This window comes from Microcaecilia unicolor, chromosome 5 (genome assembly GCF_901765095.1).
Source record: "Microcaecilia unicolor chromosome 5, aMicUni1.1, whole genome shotgun sequence".
In the NCBI taxonomy this organism is placed as follows: Eukaryota; Metazoa; Chordata; class Amphibia; order Gymnophiona; family Siphonopidae; genus Microcaecilia; species Microcaecilia unicolor.
In genome coordinates, this window is record NC_044035.1 from 176,981,432 (window position 1) to 177,003,557 (window position 22,126).

Genomic DNA, 22,126 nt, shown 5'->3' on the forward strand with positions numbered 1-22,126 from the left:
TGCTCTGTAGAGGAAAATTCATTTTCTCATTCTTTGTGGAGCTGTCTGAAGGTTCAGGCCTCTTGGAGTCAATTAACTGATTTTTTTTGCTTCTGCCATGCACCTGTCTGTACCTCTGACCCCACGGGCCTGTTTATTGGGAACCGTAGCTGCTGGGACCATGGGTGAGAAAGGGAAGTTTATTTTATTTTGAAAGTTGAGGCTTGTAGCTCTTAAATGTGCATTACAGGTTTGGGTTTCAGTGGATACCCCTTCTTTTTGGGGGCAGAGGAACCAGGTGCATACTTTAGCTCTTTGAGAGGCTCGAGATGCCTCTTTCTCCCATTAGCGCATACAGAGATTTTTGCTCAGTTGCGATTCTTACCTTCATATTTTATCACCCTCAGGACATAGTTCTTTGTTAAACAAATTATATTCATGAGTGGTCAGAGGAGAGGGCTTAGTGGGTTGGGTTAGGGTGCCCTGGTAGGAGGGGCATGGGTCACGGGCAAGGATATTGAATTTGAGGCCCTCTGAGCGTGTAGGGCTCTGGGAGACTATAGGAAACTCAGGGGCGGCAAGCCCAACAAGGGCTTACAGCTCACTAAAAAGGAAGTACCCGCCGGGCTACTGCAGCAACCCGATGGTACTTCCCACCCTTAGCACGCCATCATATCCTGCAGGAAAGAGAGACTTCCCTTTTACCCGCTGTGGTAAAAGGGGGCCTCGACACATGTGAAAAACACGCACCAACGCCAATGCCAGGTCCCCTTTTGCCACAGCTTGGTAAAAGGGGCCCCTAGTCTCTCAGGCTTTATTATGGTGGGGTTGGGGTTTTGTTGTAAGATGAGTTACGGCAGTACTCTTACTAGGTTGGGGGCAGGAGGGCGTGGGTTCTGTGGTTCACCTTGGTTGGTTGTCTGCTTTGATTTTTGGACTGAGCAGGTTATTGGAGTTATGTACCTCACCAAATGTATAATAGAGAGTAGGGGTAGGTTTTTGGTAGTAGCTGGGGAATATAACATTGTTAAAAGTTTGATGGCACATCATATCATTCTGTTTTTACTATATACGCAGTGATATTTGATTCTTTGTAATGCTGACCCCTGCCCCTGGGGACTACACTTCAGCCTTAGAGAAGTTCTCCTTGCATGGAGATGAACTCCTTGACTTTGTTTAACCTTATACCTTATGCCCCCTTATCAGATGCAAGGCTAAACTTTCAGACATTTATTCCCTGGATAAAATAATTTGGATTAAAGAACACAGGAAGAGATACACCATTAGCCAATCATAAATTTATCATAGAAGCTTATTTATTACAAATAAGAAAATAGACATCTAATTGCTGCTTTGCCAATTACAATTCATAAGTAGTACATACAAATAGTCTCTTTCCTTTCTGTTCCTGTGGAGGAATTACCAGCCTGAGCAAAACGTAGTCTAGTAAGATTCCTGTTTTATTTGTACCTTTTATACCTTTTTTCTAATTATGTGTACATGACAATTCCCAGTCTGCTGTCTCAGCTCCTGCTGTCTCATTTGATGACCCCCTTATCTAAAAACAACATTTGATTTACTTGTTCCAGCACAACCAGTCTCACAACCTCCAACCATAAATCTTTGCACAGTATAGTCCTCCTTCTTCACCCCTCTGTGTTGCTGTGCTTGCAAGTGGAATATTAAGATAAGATTATACTGAAATACTGTCTGACCTCACCTTGCTGTTTTACAGAGTTGGACAAACTCTGTTTCACAGAAAAAAGGCAGGCATCTTAAGAGTTACACAGTGATTCACCATCTTATTGACCACAGATTTATACAGTGTATACGTAAAACATTGATTATATTTACTTTGAATTGTCATCAATAAAAAAAAAAACATTGAAATTAAAAAAAAAGGTAGATATAATAGGCATCTCTGAGACCTGGAGGAAGGAGGATAACCCAATGGGACATGGTCATACCAAGGAAAAATGATATTGCAGTGATTCGGTAGATCAGTTTGGAGAGGTAGCAGTATATGTTAGAGGGCCTTGAATCAAATAGAATAAATGATCTGCAGGAAACAAAACACACCTTGGAACACTTTGTGGATAGAAGTTTCATATATAATGGGGAAAAGAATAATGATAGGGGTATACTTTCATTTGTCTTTCTAGAATGAACAAACAGATGTTGAAATGTTAGCAGAAATTAGGGAAGCTAACAAATTAGGTAAATTAATAGTAATATGTGATTTCAATTGCCCATTGATGATAAATGTTATGTCACACTAGTGAGTTAAAGTTCGTAGATAAAATAAATGACTTCTTTGTGGAGCAGCTGGTTTAGGAACCAACAAGAAGGGGGAGCAATTCTAAATCTAATCCTTAGTAGAACACATGATTTGGTGCAAAAGGTAATGGTGCAGGAGCCACTTGGCAACAGTGATCATAATATGATCAGATTTGATTGAATAACTGGAATAAGTACACACATGAAATCCATAACTCTCAAAAAGAAGACCATAATAATATGAGGAAATTGATTTAAAAAAAAACATAGAGGAGCAACTGCAAAGGTCAGGGGTTCACAGGTGTAGCCGTTGTTCAAAAATACTAGACCAGATAAATTCCACATATTAAAAAGGTGGAAAGAGGACCAAACAACAGCCAACATGATTAAAAAGTGAGGTGAAGGAGGCAGTTAGAGCTAAAAGAACATCCTTCAGAAAATGGAAGAAGAATCCAAATGAATGTAATAAGAAACAGCATAAGGAATGGCAAGTCAAATACAAAGCACTGATAAAGAAGGCAAAGAGAGACTAAAAAGAAGCTTGCCTCAAACGCAGAAATACATTATTCAAAGCAAGAAGCTATTAAGAGAATTAAGGAGCATGTTATCAACGTGTGCTACTGTTAGGGTTGTGTTATTTTGTTTTTTTAACACAGGTCAAATGGAAGAAAGTAGGAGAAAACCAATTCTATTCCAGTTTAAAAATTTAACGCAATATAAAATCATCATCGACAATAAAACTACGTAGTAACATAGTAGATGACGGCAGAAAAAGACCTGCACGGTCCATCCAGTCTGCCCAACAAGATAAACTCACATGTGCCATTTTTTGTGTATACCTTACCTTGATTTGTACCTGTCTTTTTCAGGGCACAGACCGTATAAGTCTACCCAGCACTATCCCCGCCCCCCAACCACCCGCCCCACCTCCCACCACCGGCTCTGGCACAGACCATATAAGTCTGCCAAGCAATATCCCCACCTCCCAACCACCAGCCCTAGTAAGTTAATAGGTCCAAACTCGTGCAGTAACCATAAAAATAAGTATGTGTTACATAAAACTAAGTCTGGAGATCTGTGTTCCGGCTATTAAAGCCTTCTTCAGGAGTCTCAAGATCTGGACTGACTAAGAATCCTGGTGTGTATGTTGGGTGTGTGGGTGCTTTCTAGGAACTGTGGGACCACTGGGAGTGTAGCCCCACTAACCTAGAAATCACTGGGGATAATTTGAGAGTGGGAGACTCACCCAGAGGCAGTTGTGACCAAGTCAGTGGGAGGAGGGTTCTAGTGTAGAGCACAAGCAGCAGGTGCAGGCAGACCTGAGCTGTGCTGGGGATAGACCCTCTAAGTTGCCGTAGGGTAGCCCCAGGTAGGTGGCCAGGCGTTTCGTGACAACATAAATAACTGAAATGTCACAGAACATCAAAGCAGTACAGTACAGTCTTAATTATCTGACCTTTGCTAATCCTACCATCCAGCATATCCGACAGACCCCCACGGTGATGTCATTGCTTTGCTGTTAAGAAGTGCACGTCTTCTCTTAACGTTTTTCAGCCAGCTCCATAGGTGGTATCGGAGTTCCATCTTAACCAGTCTATCATTCTGCCTGCATTCTTCTGCAAACCACATGCCCTCCTGGCAAAAGTGGACTTCACACCTTGGACTGCAAGCAAGCCTTAGCCTTCTAGATGGAGTGGACTAAAGCCTATAGACAGTCGACCCAGCCTTTTGTTTGTTTTGGTCCCAACAGGATGGGGGTAGCCATTGGCAAATGCACCTTGTCCAATTGGTTGGCAGACTACATTGGTCCACACATTCACATTTCAGTACTGCCTTGAGCAAAATACCCAACACGACAGCCAGTTTGGTCAGAAAAGTACTGCAGAATCTGTTTCGTGTCTAGAATCCAACTCCACCCTCCTAGGCTTGTTATTTCAGTTCCAGGCTGCACCTTACAACTGTTCTGCTTTCGGTTCTTTCGAGTATATCTCTTTCAGACATATACTATAGAGGCGGTCAAAGGTTATTACATAAACTTTATTCAAGTAAGTAAATCATAAATCATACATCACCGCTTGAGTTACAGACAACATCTCCGTCAGGGGCTGGGAGGCTTGGGGTGCAGCCAGGCAGAGAGTCTCAGCGGGCACAAGGGGCTTGGGTAGCTCCCATTCTGAAAATTAACCTCTGTCCGCCCTTAGCTTCTTCTTTTATACTGACCAATAAACATGATCTTATTTAATTGAATAAGGCTGACGTGTAGTTAAGGATGTGACAGTTTCTTAATGCATCCCCAGGAACTGACCAGGTTTCCAGAGATTCATGTGAAACATCATCCCTAAGCATGTTGTCATTCCATTTAGTACAAATTACTTCATCATTTAATATGATAATGTTATCAATTCCTGTCCTGAGAGTCCATTATGTACTTTCAAGAGAGCATTAAATATCCATATGGGAGTCCATTATGTACTTTTTTTTTTTTTTTTACATTTGTACCCCACGCTTTCCCACTCTTGGCAGGCTCAATGCGGCTTACATGGGGCAATGGAGGGTTAAGTAACTTGCCCAGAGTCACAAGGAGCTGCCTGTGCCTGAAGTGGGAATTTTCAAGAGAGCATTAACTATTTTTATTTATTTTATTTATTTATTTATTTGCTGTACTTGTATCCCACATTTTCCCACCCATTTGCAGGCTCAATGTGGCTTAACTATGATATCATTACTTAATTATGTACTTTCAAGAAACATTAAATATGATAACACTTAGGCAGAACTCAATGTCAAGCACAAACTTTTCCATTACAACAATCATTTCGTTTTGTTTTCAGGTTGATTGCTTGTGTAGGCCTTGCTGTTGCAAGTCCGTATTGTACTAGTGTTGTTGTTTTCATTGTGACTGGTAACTAGCAATTCCCAGTTGTGTATTTTTTCACGGAGAGAGTAGTGGATGCTTGGAATGCCCTCCCGCGGGAGGTGGTGGAAATGAAAACGGTAACGGAATTTAAACATGTGTGGGATAAGCATAAAGGAATCCTGTGCCGAAGGAATGGATCCTCAGGAGCTTAGTCAAGATCGGGAGGCGGGGATAGTGCTGGGCAGACTTATAGTGGAGGAGTAGCCTAGTGGTTAGGGTGGTGGACTTTGGTCCTGAGGAACTGAGGAACTGAGTTCGATTCCCGGCACAGGCAGCTCCTTGTGACTCTGGGCAAGTCACTTAACCCTCCATTGCCTGCCGCATTGAGCCTGCCATGAGTGGGAAAGCACGGGGTACAAATGTAAAAAAAAAAATATATATATATACGGTCTGTGCCAGAGCCAGTGGTGGGTAGCGGGACTGGTGGTTGGGAGGCAGGGATAGTGCTGGACAGACTTGTACGGTCTGTGCCAGAGCCGGTGGTTGGGAGGTGAGGATAGTGCTGGGCAAACTTATACGGTCTGTGCCAGAGCCGGTGGTTGGGAGGAGGGGCTGGTGGTTGGGAGGCGGGGATAGTGCTGGGCAGACTTATACGGTCTGTGCCCTGAAGAGCACAGGTACAAATCAAAGTAGGGTATACACAAAAAGCAGCAAATATGAGTTATCTTGTTGGGCAGACTGGATGGACCGTGCAGGTCTTTTTCTGCTGTCATCTATTATGTTACTATGTGAGAAGAGATGGCCTGCTTGTTCTCGGAGAAAGCAAAGTTACTTACCTGTGGCAGATGTTTGCTGAGGACAGCAGGCCATTAATTCTCACAAACCCTTCCTCCTCCCCTTGGAGTTGTCTTTTCCACCTATTCTATTAGACTGCTGGTCCCATGCTTACATGTCAGATGGGAAGGCACCTGGATATGCATAGTGGGATGCTGCCAAAGGCCTCTTAAAGACACAGAGCGCTGGGCAGCATCCGCACTGGGTTCCATCGAATGACATCACCAAGTTGTGAGAATGATTGGCTTTGCTGTTCTTGGAGAACGCTTTCTATAGGTAAATAACTTTGCTTTACTGTTTCCAAAAGTACAAGTACTGGGGGCACATAATGAAGTTACTAAGTAGTACATTTAGAACAAATCAGAGAAGAGATTTCTTCACTCAGTGTGTAATTAAGCTCTGGAATTCATTGCCAGAGAATATAGAGAAAACAGTTAGCTTAGCAAGGTTTAAAAATGTTCGTACATTTTCCTGGATGAAAAGTTCATAAACCATTATTAAGGTGGACTTGAGAAAATCCATTGCTTGTTCCTGTGATAAGCAGCATGAAATCTATTTTATTCTTTTGAATCCTGCAGGTTTCTTTTCTTGTAAAGTGGATATGTTGCAGAATCAGGAATCTTGGTTTGCTGCCTGGGGGAGGGTAGAAGTTCTGGAAAAGGGCACAGTGGATATAAAATATGTTAATGAGAAAGTTATCACAAGGTAAATATGACGAAAATCAGATAAAACATTTAAATCTGTGCCTCTTGCACTTACCCAGAGCGATTGGTGTGAGTTATAGGTTGCCTTTCAGAAATAATGTAACTGAAATATTAAATATCACGGCGGAAACAGTGTTCCTGGTTAATAAGATTAAACTTGCCAGTGGGCAAAAAAATAAGTCACTGAAGAGGGAAGTTTAATCATTTCCTTTTGAATAATTCCTAACCTATTTTCTTTTTTAACCACTTCCACACACTGAACTGAGGATTTCTGTGTATTGTCTACAATGGCTCCCAGATCCTTTTCCTGGGCGGTGACTCTTAAGACAGAACCCAGCATTGTGTACTGACAGTAGCATTTTTTTTTCCTTTGTGTGCATCAGTTTGCAGTTATTTACATTAAAATTGATCTGCCATTTAGATGCGCGGTTCCCCAGTCTGGCAGAGTCCTTCTGCGATTTCTCCCACTCTGCTTTAAATATTTTTATGCCATCCGCTTGGAATTATAGGATAAATATCTATACAATTTATCATTACTCTGACAACTGATCCAATGTAACAATAGCTCTGTCCCAGGATGGGGGTCACAAGTCTGTGAGCCTAAGTGCAAGTCTGATGAACAGTTTCAGGCTTGTGCTTTTTGTTTGTTTTAAGATTTTTTGATCTGTAGATGGTTTGAGATTTGTTATAAATTTACTTTAGATTTGTTATTAACAGGAGACAGGCTTATGTGTATTGCCTTTGGGATTGGAAGGCAGTTTTGGAAAAGAGAAAGAAGTAATAGCACATGTTCAGACAATAGAAATGGACATAAGAAAAAGGGAAAGAATGTTTTGGGGGGAAATTACTTACTATTTGTCACAACTATTAGGTCAAAATATAGCCGGTACTCCAGTGCAGCTGCTGCTGAATCTGCCAGGATCATTCAAGGGACAGATACCAGAGCACACTTCGTTCTTCCGCAAACTCACCTTGCTAGCAAAGAAATGTATCTTGCAAAACTGGACGAACGAAGTAGGGCCAGAATACTGGCATTGGCGGAACCTTGTCCACCAGTTAATGATGTAGGAAGCAAAAGAAGCTAAAAGTTCACTAAAACGGAAGAAAACATTTAAGAAAAATTGGGGCGCTTACATAGATTCTTTGTCCCATAGGGGGAAAAGTTGGGTCTTCAACACGCTAGGTCAATAGACAAGTACATAGGTACCAGACAACGTGAGCAGGAGGGGAGGTTATAAGGGCTTGGGAGAAAGGGGAGAAAACAGAAATTTTTGGAGACAGTTTGTCACAATAGAATGTTATTGGACAGTTTGTGTTTGGTTGTTGTGATCCAATGGCTGTAAGATTGTGTAAGCAATGTCTTCAATAAAAAACGGTGAAACATAAAAGAAAAAGGGAAAGAGGATGGGATTTGATATACTGCCTTTCTGTGTTTACAATCAAAGTGGTTTACATAGTATATACAGGTACTAATTTTGTACATGAGGCATTGGAGGATTAAGTTACTTGCCTAGAGTCACTGTGGGAATTGAACCTGGTTCCTCATAACCCTTTTTTTTTTATATATCTTTCAGGTTGCCAATAAGGCAGAAGAGAACTTGCTGTTGGCACTTGGGACTGACCTAAGTGACCGTAGGGCAGCAGTCATCTTTGCTGATACACTGACACTTCTCTTTGAAGGTACAAAAATTTTTGTTTGTGATTTCTTATTCAGATATACCAGAGTGCTCGTTCAGTGTCATATTTTCTACCCTCTATGTTGGCACAGACAAGGGATGCTGCAAACACAGCATTCACACCTTTTGCAGGAGCAAAGGAAGTCAATTATGGTGCAGTGGCAACACCTAGTGGTTGAATTTAGTGTCCGTGATTGCAGTGTTTCAGAAGGAGTGATGATGCATAGACCCTGGCCGAGAACTAAGTAAACTAAGCTGGAAGGGGTTATAAATTTGAGAAAAAAATCCCAGGTAATCAGGTATGAAGACTCATTGCTCCTGATACCAGTCCTTGTTCCCATTGAACTGAAGTCCAAAGGAATACAAAGTGTCAATGCAGAATAAATTCTTTCTAGAGCCACACTCTGATTATAAATTTTATTGTTGACCCAACATGACCGTGTTTTGATAAGTACCTGCATTGGGGGTCCTTGTTTTTCAACGTGAGTAAACTTTTACTTTGTTTTAGCAGACCACGAAGGAGTGAGTTTGTGAAGATTTTCTGTCTCAGTGCCATTTTGAATGGTGTAGCCATATTTGTTGGATTGATTGATTATATTAGAGGCTAAGGTGGTGAACACATTGTGTTTACTCACATTGAAAAACAAAGACCCTTGATGCAGGCACTTGTCAACAATAACATTTCTAACTAGAGTTTGGCTCTAGTGATGACATGATCCCCCTGACCATCTCTGCTTTTTGTTGTTTCTGTTGTCTTTGGACTGTTTTCATTCTTCTCCTGTTTCCCTTCTGAATAAATGATTTCTCACATCCCTCTCAAGTTACTTGTTCACAATGATATATTCTTGATACCAAGAGGTTCGTTTTCAAAGCACATGGGCTTAGATAGTTATATATGTTTGTATGTAACTTTGTAAGTTTATGTGCTTTAAAAATGAGCACCTAAGTCTAATACTGCATTAACATAAGTTTATAATAATTAACAATATGATTGTTGTGTGGAAGAGGTAAATAAAAATATTTAAGCTAACTCTGAAGGCTTAATCACTAACAAATTAGGATGTCTGGATGTTATGACTGTGCAAGCCATAGTAAAATCTTGAATGACTTAAACTGTCATGTACAGGGATTCCTAGTTTAATTTGTGTCTGTTGTGCCTTTTTCACTGGAAGTACAGGGTGGATTTCAATGATCAGTAAACAAAATGACTAAGAAAAAAATTACAGCATGTTATCAAACAACAAAAGTAGACTAGGCAAAATTAAAAGAATGTCAGCAATATACTGAGCATTATAAATTATAAGAATTAAAAGCTAAAAATAAGGGAAAAAAACAAAGAAAATTGACATGTTTTCCCTCCTCACCTTTAGTGCCACAAATTAAATCCAAAAAGCTATCATTTTAGGTGGCAACAAAAGATCAAATAATTTTTTTCTAGTTTTAACTCTCTTGGAAGTTAATTCCATAGCGCCAGAACTGCTGCGCTATATATGACCTGTGCAACATAGCTTTTTAAAAGCACAGTAGCTAGGAGCCATCAAAACCAATATGTGTACTCAAGGCCCAAGCCACTTACAGAATGAAAGACTAAACAAAATAGTTTAAAATATGTTCTTGTACTTATCTGGAGCCAATGGAGGCCATACAAAAGAGGAATCACTCCATCCCTAGCACCACGATGAGTTACAACTGTGGCCACTAAATTGTGAAAATGTTGCAGACAACTGCAACATTTTCACAATTTAGTGGCTACAGTTGTAACTCATCGTGGTGCTAGGGATGGAGTGATTCCTCTTTTGTATGGCCTCCATTGGCTAAATATAAACTAAAATATAAAACATTAAAATAGTTTAATGATCAGTTCTTGTACAATAGTTTTAAAATGTTGTGAAGATTAAATAGGAGGATTTGACATACCAATCTCAACTTAAGCCATCCTTTTTTAGCAAGTGTGTTCACCTGAGCCATGGTAAGAGGAGAATCTAAAAATAATGCCCATGCTTTGTCCTTTGGATTTCAACAAAATCCTGTCCTCTTATATGAGTGATGAGATACTTTCAGCACCCTATTCCCTAACCAAAGAATCTGTTTTGCTCAGTTTTAGATTCACTACTAGATAATAACCAATTCACCACGACACTGCAATTGCATCAGTATGTCATCCAAATCGCAGTTCAGTCAGCGGCCATCTTGGACTCCGGCTGCTTCTGTTTTTTTTATTTCCCCCCCTCCCCCCCAACTAGGGGACTGCTTTGGTACATCCCACTCGTCTCTGGATTGATCTGTGGGACGCTATGGAAGGTAAAATTAGTCTTTACCTGATCATTTTCTTTCCATTAGTCCTAGCAGATCAATCCAGAGGCCCGCCCTTCGATGATTTTGGATTTTGTAGGTTCCTTATAAAACAATGGCAAGTTTTGGACTGCAGTTTCCATTTCCCTCCCGCAGGAGCGGTGGAGGAAGAGCCTCCGTGGGCTTTATAGAGGCAAGAGTGGATTTCCTTTTGGATTTATTCATTTGCTTTGGTATCGACAATACTGAGGCTAAGATGGATGCACAGGCCTACATATAGTAAGACTCTGAAGTTCTCTCTATCTCCACCTGCTGGTAGAGGGACATAACCCACTCGTCTCTGGATTGATCTGTTGGGACTAATGGAAAGAAAATTATCAGGTAAGGACTAATTTTACCATGAGCAACAATACACAGTTGGTCTGTGATAAGAAACTCCTGAATCTGACAAATCACCCGCAACTGAACAAAAATAGCTTTCACAAAGCTTTGCCATATGAGCATTCATTTAATTCAATTTATAATCCACTCTTGTCCAAAGTGGAGTACAAAGTAACATACATAATAAAGCATGTTCCAGACAAAATCAAACCACAGACAACAATAAAAATAAGACAAAATATCAAGTGACAATCCAACTAAACACCTAGAACCTCTGATATGGAATCTTTGCCCCTCCTAACTCAATGGACAGGCAATCCTACCTCTCCATTTCCAGCCATATAGCACTTTTGTAACTAAATAAAGCAGTAACTATTATTAAGCCACTCAACCACAACTTATATCTTCTCATTCAGCTGTTGTAATTTCAGTTCATCACCTACTCTACGTAGGGAAAAGATCTGAATATCATCCATATTCAGATGGTACAGCAAAGCAACAGGATCCAGCATCACATATAATGGAGCCATGTATGAGATAAGGTGGTCAATAGTACTGACCTTTTTGACACTCTAGATTGCATCTCCCACTCCTCAAATAAGCCCTCCTTCCTTATAGGAAGGAAGAAAACTGATGGAGAACTGAGTTATCCATCCTCTATTCCCTAACCAATTTCTCAACAGTTCATGATGAACAGTGCAAAAGCTGATGACAAATATAAAAGGATAACTAACATTCCATTACTTTTATCCACTGCCTTGCCTAGTATATCTCATCCTTAAGGAACACAAACATGGTCTTAGTACTGCAGAACTTGCAAAATCCTTAGTACTAAAATGGCTCAGGAAATGATTCAGCTATGCCCCTACCACCTTCTCCAACAGCTTTGACAGGAGACACACTTTGGATACCAAGTACCCACTTCAGCTACGTCCAATGATGATTTATTCGTGGACATACAATTGAGCATGTCAACAGCCGTGTCACTACCCCTTCCCTCAGAGAGGTATTCACAAGCAACTTCAACACCTAACCCAACAGCCTTAAATAACTGTGAAGGGCAAGGATAAGCAAGCAAATTGGTGATTGCATCATGGATAATGTTTTCACCATTTGCTGACCAGTAACCAAATTCATTCCACCTTTCACCTATTTCCTTCTCACTCAACCACTTATACCTCTGCCCTTGCCTCTCTCCCTGCACCGTCTGCCCAACCTAACCAGTCGGTGCGGAATCCTCCACCATACCCTTCTTTGATTCCTCGCCTACACAATCCAACTTAACACTCCTACCTTTTATAAAATTCACCAAAGGCCACTATACTGAAACTTATTTTGAAAAGAACTTTGCAAAGTTGATTGCACTTAACCTGTCCGTTCCATCACAACCTCCCAACTGTATCACAAGCCAGTTCTTTGACCAACTTAAGTAATTTCTTTAAGAAACCACCCTCTATCCTGTGCTGAAAATAACTATAAGAATAACCATACTGGGTCAGACTGATGGTCCATCTAACCCAGTATCCTGCTTCCAACAGTGGCCAATCCAGGTCACAAGTACCTGGCAGAATCCCAAATAGTAGCAAGGTTCCATGCTACCAATCACAGGGACAAGCAGTGGTTTCTTCCATATCTATCTCAATAGCAGACTTAGGACTTTTCTCCAGGAACTTATCCAAACCTTTTTTAATCCCAGATACACTAACCGCTGTTACTACATCTTCTTGCAATGAGTTCCAGAGCTTAACTATTCATTGTGTGAAAAAATATTTCCTCCTATGCATTTTAAAAGTATTACTATGTAACTTCATTGAGTGTCCCCTAGTCTTTATACTAGAGAGCTGCACAGGAACAGGGTTAGCAGGAATCCCATAGGGATCCCTTCCAGGTCCACAGGGATGGACACAAATCCTGCGGGGTTCTCGCGGAAGTGTTGTTCCAGGCCATCCTACTATCCTTTCCTCACAGTCTCCTCGCTGATCAGGGGGCAGGACTGAGAAGTCACATTCGCCAAACGCCAGTCACAGCATGTGGCGATTGGTAAGTGCGACCTCCCAGCCCAGGCCCACCCACTTATGCCCAAGGCCTACCCAGGAATGATGCACCCCGACCACCCATAATCTCTTCCCTCCACTCCCACCCCGTCCCACAGATCCGGCACTTCTCTTTTTTCCTCCTGTTTCTGCCGCGGTGCTTCCAACTCACAGGATTGGCGGTACCCAGCATCGATTCACAAACATACAGGCCGGCTCCGGCATTCGCTGTGCTGCGTCACGCCCTCTCTGATGCAACCTCCTATTTAGGACGGGACATGGCAAAGGGAACTCCAGAGCTACTGCGAGCCTGTGTGAATCGCTGCCGGGTAGTTCCAATGCTGTAAGTTGCAGACCCTGCTTTAGAAGCAGGGAGAAAAACAGTACAGAGGTGCCGGACTGGGTACTGGAGGCGGGGAAGGGAGAAAAGTGCTGGACTGGTTGGGGGGGTCATTGGAGGAGGGGAAGGGAGAAAAGTGCTGGACCGGGGAGGGGAGCACTTAGAGGGAAGGGAGAAAAGTGTTGTATGGGAGGGGGGCACTGGAGGGAATGGAGAAAAGTACTGGCCCAAAGGGGCGGGGGTTGCTTGAGGGGTGGGGGAAACAATGAAAGCAGAGAGAGGGTGAGAACGCAAGAGGAAGCTGTGTGTGAATACCCAAATATAATGTGATATTATGGAATAGTCTGATATATGGCTTAGGAAACTTAAACTGAATTCGGTGCAGCTTTATTAATAACAGACTGGCTTCACTAAAAATAGCCTGTCAAGTGCATAAACTTGTTTAAGGTATGAATGAGAGGGGTGCAAGAAATAGAAATGTTGCACATAGGGGTGAAGGGGAGGGAGAGGTGGTGCATGGGGAAATAGGGTGAAACGTTGGACATGACAGTGGAAGGGAGGAAGGAAGAGATGCTGCATGGGGGGGGGGGAGTGGAAGAGAGAAATGTTGGACCTGGGGCACAAAGGAGGGAGAGAGAGAAATGGTGGACAGTGGGGGCGAGGCAGAAATGTTGGACGTGGTGGAGGAAGGGCATGAATGCTGGGAGGGAGGTGGGAGAGAGAAGTTGGCTCGGGGGTACAAGGGAGGGGGAGAGAGAGATGTAGGACATGAGGTTGGATGAGAGGCAGGGAGAAATGCACAGGTGGAGAGGGGGAGAGAAGAAGATGGATCCAGGAGCAGATGAAAATGATGGAGAGATGCCAGATAATGGGAGTGAGGGAAGAGAGAAGGAGATATGCTGGACCATGGGGGACAGGACAGGAGGGAAGAGAGAAGGGACAGGATATATTAGGCTACAAAGGTGGGGATGGAAGAAAGAGAGAGCAGATGCTTGGCTAGAAAGGTGGAGGGAGGAAGGCGCTGGGAATGGTGGAAGCATGTGGGAGAGGCCAGGAAGGGGAGGAGAAGGGTGGCAAGAAAATGGAAGAGAGGATAGTGATTACAGAGGGTAGAAATATGGTAATGGAGAATAGATTAAAGATGGAAGGGAATGGAAGCCTGGGGAAGGAGTGAGATGGGGAATAAGAGAGCTAGTGGGTGAAAGAAGATAGAAATCAATCTGATAGGTAGCTGAAAAGTAAAAAGGAAGAGAAGGATGAGAAAGAGGGTGAAATTTGAGTTGACAGAGGCGGAAAAGAAAAAAAATGAGAGGACAGAACTAAAAAGGAATGATCATTATATCAGAGGTAGGTGTAGTGAGGGAATAGACAGCAGAGAGAAGACAAATGTACAGCAGCCGCTTGAAGGAGAATTAGTAGATGACAGGAAATTGGAACCAACATAATGGAAAAATAAAACATCCAGACAACAAAGGTAGAAAAAAGCATTTTATTTTGAATGTTTTAAATGGAATATATTAGCTTTCAGAAATGTGCATAGCAATTGTCTTTGCATTGTGTTCAATAGAAAGGAAATGCATTTCTGTTGTTATTTCTCCAGTGTTGTTGTATATGTTAAGTTTAACTTCTTGGGGTTCTCAATTCAATTTTTGTGTAAATATTTTAATTTCTAATTTGTGATCCCTTGGTCTGTATTTGGTGAAGGTCTGTCAGTGTGATTAGTATTGGCAGGTGGTGAAATTGGAGGGGAGGCAGGGAGGAGAGGGGATCAGAGAAAGTGCCCTCCTTTATTTTCTGACCTGTGCCATAGCATGGCTAACACTGGCCCTGACCCTTCCTTTATAACTGGTGGGGAACCCCAAGCATCCCCAGCTGAGAACCTCCTCCAAAGGCAGCCAGAATTCCCTTCTACCAGTCAGTGACAGCATCCTTGAGCCACCGACTACTAAGCACGCATGTGGTGCTGGCATTAGTGGCTTAGGGACATTGCTGCTGCCTGCCAAGCTTGGTAAAAGGGAGTTCTGACTGCCTTCAGAGAAAGTCTTCAGCTAACAGAGCTTGAGTGTCCTCATTAGCCTAAAGTATTTATATTTTGAGGTGGAGATATGGCAGGGCAGAGATAATTTTGTGCCCATCCACTTTAGGCTCAGGCCCACCCAAAATTGGCTGTCTGGCTACGCCACTGGTTTGATTTATTTATTGATTGATTGATTGATTGTGCCTTTGTTTCTATGCATTGCTTTGTGGCTGAGCTTTATATTGAACAAATTGTTTTAGGGTTGTAGCATTAAGTTTGATAACTTTTTAGATTGAGTATGGCTCTCTGTCATACAGGGATTCTCGAGATGAAAGTGAGTGGGATAAATGGATTTCAACTGTGTAGATTAGAAGTGGAGAAAGAAAAAAGAGGATTATTGCAAGACCATGACATCTGCCCATAAGACAATACTAGCAAATCACTCATATACCATAAGAAACAATGGCTTTGCTGAATTATTGGTATGGAGAATGCAAATCTGGAAACCAACTGTACACCACTACAATAGCCCTTATGTCTTCAGGTGTCACCTATATGTGGGAACAGTAGGTTTTTGGTGGATTTTGGAGGGCTCAAATTTTCCACCACAAATGTACTAATTACAGTGGGATATGGGACGGGGTCCCTTTCTCTACAATCCACTGCACCGACCACTAGGCTACTCCATGGACCTGCTTGCTACTCTAATAGGACTGGCCATAACATCTTAAGTTGTCATAGAGGCTGGTATTTACTGTTTCTTTCACATCTTTGGGGGGGTGGGAGGGGGGGTCATTGACCACTGGGGGAGTAAGGGGGGGTCATGCCTTAATCCCTCCAGTGGTCATTTAGGGCAGTGTTTTGAGACTTAAAGTGGACAAAGCTATGGGGCCAAATGGGATACATCCCAGAATACTGAAGAAACTCAGAGAAGTCCTGGTGGGACCTCTTAAGGATTTATTTAATAATCTTTAGAAACGGGAGAAGTTCCTCGGGACTGGAGACAAGCTGATGTGGTCCCTCTTCACAAAAGCAGGGACAGGGAAGAAGTGGGAAACTACAGGCCGGTAAGCCTCACATCGGTGGTAGGAAAAATAATGGAGTCACTGCTGAAGGAAAAGATAGTTAACTTTCTAGAATCAATTACAGGATCTGAGGCAACATGGCTTTACCAATGGAAAATCCTGCCAAATGAATCTTATTGACTTCTTTGATTGGGTGACCAAAGAACTGGATGAAGGACATGCACTAGATGTAATCTACTTGAATTTCAGCAAAACCTTTGATGAGGTCCCTCACAGAAGACTCATGAGTAAGCTGAGAGGTCTAAACTTAAGACCCAAAGTGGTGAATGGGATAGGAAACTGGTTGACCGCCAGGCAGCAGAGAGTGGTGGTAAATTAGATCCGCTCGGAGAAAATGAAGGTGAGTAGTGGAGTTCCTCAGGGGTCGATGTTGGGGCTGGTTCTGTTTAATATATTTGTGAGAGACATTACTGAAGGATTGGAAGGAAACGTTTTGCCTTTTTATGGATGACACGAAGGTAGCCAATAGAGTGGATACCCCGGAGGGAGTGGGGGCCTTGGGGGCAAGGAGAGCAGAAATTGCTTAAGTACAAGTTCCACAACTGCATTATAAAGATAAGTGCTTCACTTTTGCATCATTGATAAGTGCTAGTGCTTTGCTTAGATAAGCCCTCTACCTTTGCATTAATATTAAAGGTTTGGACTTGTTTTTGACAGTTTGATTCAGTCAAACACAGCACATTATACACAACAGAGTTTTTCCTAGATTTTTTGATGAATATTATAACAACAAAAAAGAGATATTTAAAAATATCTATAAAAGGATATTTTTCACTGGGAGGGTTTTTGCTGATGATAAAGAGAAGATCGTTTGATCTGGTAGGCTGTGTAAATCTGTATGATTTTGAGCTCTTTGAGGCTTTTCCCTTCCTTTTATGAATATTTACAAACAGTTTTTCATTTTCATGTTGTGGATTTTCGTTGCTTTTGTTTTGTTCCATTATGGCAGAAAAATGTCCAAGTTTTGAGAATGCCCAAATCCTGCCCCCTTATGATTTGGGCGTACTGCCTACGAACTGCATAGAAAACCATCTTAAAAATGTGTTTTGAAAATGGTGGTTTGGACATTTTGGCAAAAAAAAGCCATCCATCTGCCGCTTTTTGGACGTTTTTCTGTTTCGAAAATGAGCCCCTATATCTCTCATTCATTTTGGATTCCAGACTCTTTTTTTTTTTTTTTTGCTCGACAGTTATAATTTTCTGTTCCAGTGTAGAAACCTGAGATAATTCTACAGAGAAATGTTGAGCAACTGCATGAAGTTTTTGGGACAAGGATGATTCCATGCCAACCATAGTGTCCCACAAAGAATGCAAAGTTATACCTACTGGCCTTTGAGGAAATGAAGACTTAGAACAGCGTGCAGATGAGGGCAATCTTCATCCAAGGCATTTATCATTCCTGACTCCTCTCCAGTTTTACCACTTCCGGACTGCCACGATAGGAGCAGTTCACTGTGGTGTCTCTTCTGGCCAAGACAGACCCGCCTAGGATACCTGAGATGGCCATGGGAGCAGCTCCTGTTCAAGGCTCTTGGACGCCAGCATTGGAAGTGGACTCTGAATTTCCAGGCTGAGGGTGATGTCAGCCTCAGATAGGGGGAGCTGTTTCCCTCTCGATGCTCCTACTTGCAGGCGAGGCAGTCTCTCCAGATAGAACAGATGGAACAATGTGGTGGTCCATTGGAACCAAACGGGCTGAGGGAACACATGCTGCTTCCCTCTCCCTCTCCTTTTCCTTCCCCTTAATTATTTTGGTCACCCTTCTTTGAACCTTTTCTAATTCCGCTATATGTTCTTTGAGATATGATGACCTAAATTGCACATAGTGTTCAAGGTGAGGTCATACCATGGAATAATACAGAGGCATTGTAATATTCTTTGTCTTATTTTCCATCCCGTTCCTAATAATTCCTAGCATTTTGTTTGCTTTTTTTGGTCACCGCTTTTACCATACACTGGGCAGTAGATTCCAGTATATTGTCCATGATAACACCTAGATCTTTTTCTTGGGTGCTAACTCCTAAGGTGGAACCTAGCATTGGGTAGCTATTATTTGGATTATTCTTCCCAATGTGTATCACTTTGCTTTTGTCCACATTAAATTTCATCTGCCATTTGGATGCCCAGTCTTCCAATTTCCTAAGGTATTCTTGCAATTTTTCACAGTCCACATGTGTTTTTATGTTTCAATAATTTTTTATTGGTGAGTTAACATAATCACATTTCCATTAGATTCAGTGTATGACTGATTAACTAACATAGCTTATTTGTATACGTTGGTCATAAGCAGTTATCATCCAAGTTTTTACCAATTTCTCCCCTTTTCCGCTTGTTCCTTATTAACTGCAAGCACGCTTCTTGAGTTTATAATGATAACTTATATATTTAGCTGTGTTTTGTTAAGGAGGTAGCTGCCTTTTACCACAGTCATTAACTGCGACAACCTTTTCTCTCCATAAACTTTTTAAGAGAGATATTGAACCCTGGGAGAGACAGATGGAAGGGAAGGAAGAGAGATAAGGGACCTGGGGAGGGATGGAGAGATGCTGGATAACAGGAGGAGGGAAGAGAAGGGGAATGATGTTGGACCCGGGGGTGCAATTAAAGATTTTAATCTAAATGTAGCCCTAATTAAAAGTAATAGGATGAAGGTGACTCTGTCTCTCTCTTCACAGGGATAGCACGGATCGTAGAGACTCACCAGCCCATCGTAGAGACATACTATGGCCCTGGCAGGCTCTTTACACTAATCCGACACCTTCAGGTTGAATGTGACCAGCAAGTGGATAAAGTGGTAGAAAAGTTCATTCAACAGAGAAGCTATCACCGGAAGGTGAGAGGTTACACTAGGGATTGATATACAGGAGTAATGGGGAGGCAGCATCCTGCCTTTCTACCATCCACGTGTTCCACTGTCTCCCTGATTCCAGTGCACAGCTAATACTGCATTGTTGGATTGCTGCCAGTTCGTTTGTACTGATTTTGATGAGAGTGTCATTTCCATTAGTAAAACAGCGTTGAGGTGTTTGAAAATTGCCCACCCGGAGTGTTTAATGCTACTGCATTATAAGACATTCCCATGGGCGTGTTAAGGTCAGGGGAGGGAAATAGTGTACATAGATGACTTTTGAAAAACAATGTGTGTTACTTCCAATGGAAACGTATCCATAGAAAACAGCAGATACAGATCTCTTTGGTTGCTTTTTTCCTGGGAATAATCCAAGAAAAAATATGCATGTAATTTTGTTTTGATTATTGATGCAAAGCTCAAATACCTTGACTTTGCATCAGCACAGGTAGTTTGATTATTACCCATAAATACAGTGTTCAATTTCACCTGATTTTATTATGTTTTGAAATCACAAAATTTGGTGAACAAACCTGTTGGACTACACGAAATAAAACCCTAAAGGAGAGAGGCATTACAGCTCAGCTAGTTTGACATGGGTACTTTGGAAGGCAACCTTACTAACCCCTCATTCTATATGAGGGCACTTAACTTTATAGAATACTAGCATTTACGTGTGCTAAGTGCTATTCTATAATTTAAGCACATCCACAGAGGAGGGGTATGGGTGGATCTGACATTTGTGTGCATAACATAAAATACTGAAGATTACATTCCTAAATGTAGGTGCGTAAAGGAGAAATTGTCTTACTTGATAATTTTCTTTCCTTTAGTCCTTCTAGACCATTGAGAATAGTTGTGTCCGTTGATAAGTGGATAGAGACAGAAAAAGAAAGTATTTCTTTGTGACTGTGCCACTCAAGGGTGTCACACAGCCCTGGAATGTTCAGTATTTCGACTAGTTAAGCAATAGTGCTCATTTTTATAATGCCAGTCAACAGGACCCTCTCGACATTCCATTGCTGACTGAATGCAGGTTAGGCCGAACATCAATAGATGTACAGCCCCTCCACAGACAGAAGATGCAGGGGATGAAACAGGTTGAACTTCAGCTGACGTGTAGCCCTTCCATTGAGCAAGATTGAACCCCAATTGACATTCTTCATGTCCACTTGAATTAGGAGGCATGTGGGACGCAGTAGAAAGAACATCAACTGACATGTAACCCTTCCAGCAAGTCAGGAGGAGAGTGAGGCGCAGCAGAGTGTGGAGCACTTCCTTTTATTTTTTTATTTTAGAATTTCAACATGACATTCAAGCATGTACTTGAAAGAGAAATCAGAAAAGACATAGAAATTCAGGGGAACCCTTTAATAGAGGAAATAAACATTTATCCATTACTCCACAATATTGCTGGAGTCAAACAGAAAAAGAAAACCCTATCAACAAAGCAAATGAATCCTATACAGTGATGTCCAGATTACGTGCTAACTAAAGGAACTACCATCACAGTGGACCTCTCTCCCAAGCCACCAAAAATTCCAACAATTGCTTAGGTTCAAGAAATGATAAATCACTACCATTAAATTTTACATGACATATAACAAGAAATGTTTAACAAGTAAGGTGGCCCTATCACCAAAACCCTTGGGCAGAATCCAAAAAAGTCCTTATGGCACCTTAGGTTGTTGAAAAAAGATCAGGAAAAAATACAAAACTTTGAACCCAGAAATTGTTCATACATGTATCTCAAGTAACGTAACACCAAATTTCTGTCCAGTTCCAGGGCAAAGGTTACTAACAGGGTGGATGTAGACATCATGGGGCAGCTATTCAGCTGGCAGGAAGCAGCCCGCATAAGTGCCACTAACCCCGAATATTCAATGCTGGGCCGTTTCCGGTGACCGTCATAAAATATCCAGCTTCATTTTTGCCCACAGGAACTTAACCAGTTAAGCCAATATTCAGCACTATCCAGCTAAGTTCCTAATGGTTAAAGATAGGACTCCTGTGTACACGGCCCTATTTAACCGCTGAACCTAGCACTGAATATCGGCACTAACCGCAAATATTTAGCGAAGATAACCTGCTGTCGCCCGCTGAATATTAGTGGTTAGCCGGCTAAACACTATTTAACTGGCTTAAACTACGGTTCTTCAGGAAACTCACCAATCACTGCCTGTCACAGCAGCTAGCCCAAGAGGAAGCTGTGCCCATGAGCTATACTGTGAAACCCAGGGCAGCCTAGGTATAGCTCACCCAAGCAAATTTAGCACTATAGAAGCAAAAAGTTGAAAGTAGCAGCTCTGCTAGCGGCTTCCATCTTCCTGAAGGTAGAGCCTACAGAAGCATAAAGCTTGCTGAATCCTTCGGGGAACAAGTCCCTGACGCACCAATAGCAGCACGGTAGAATAGATGCTGAAGGCAGTAACGAAAGCACTGCCAGGAAACAAAGCCCGCCAACCTACTAACACTTGCATTGAAGAACTAGACTACTATCAAATGCACTAGCAGCTGGGAAGCAAGTCATAATGACCCTTGGAGCTGTGCAACCTGAGAAGAAGAGCAGAGTAAAGAAACTAGGTGGGAAGAACTCCTTATTGCCTGTTCGACCACAAAAGAGAAAGTTCTAGAGGGCCAAACATGAGCAAAATAAAAATTACTTACCACAATGAGAAGAAACTCATAAAAAATTAAAGGAATTCTTTTTAAAAAATCATCAAACTCAAAAGGCATTTTAGGTGTTCACTAACAGCCACCTCGAGAACGGAGGAGGAGAATGACAAGGCCCACGGAGTTTCTC

At 41.9% G+C, this 22,126-nt stretch overlaps 1 protein-coding gene across 2 annotated transcripts in view; it reads left to right on the plus strand.

Annotated features, from left to right (window-relative positions):
* COG4 (component of oligomeric golgi complex 4) overlaps positions 1-22,126 on the plus strand; it is a 144,862-nt gene that overhangs the window by 54,091 nt on the left and 68,645 nt on the right. For both annotated transcript variants that reach the window (XM_030203608.1, XM_030203609.1), the window contains exons 6-7: positions 8,226-8,331; positions 19,151-19,308. In XM_030203608.1, coding sequence (XP_030059468.1) covers positions 8,226-8,331; positions 19,151-19,308 — 264 coding nt within the window. The remainder of the gene's footprint in view (positions 1-8,225; positions 8,332-19,150; positions 19,309-22,126) is intronic.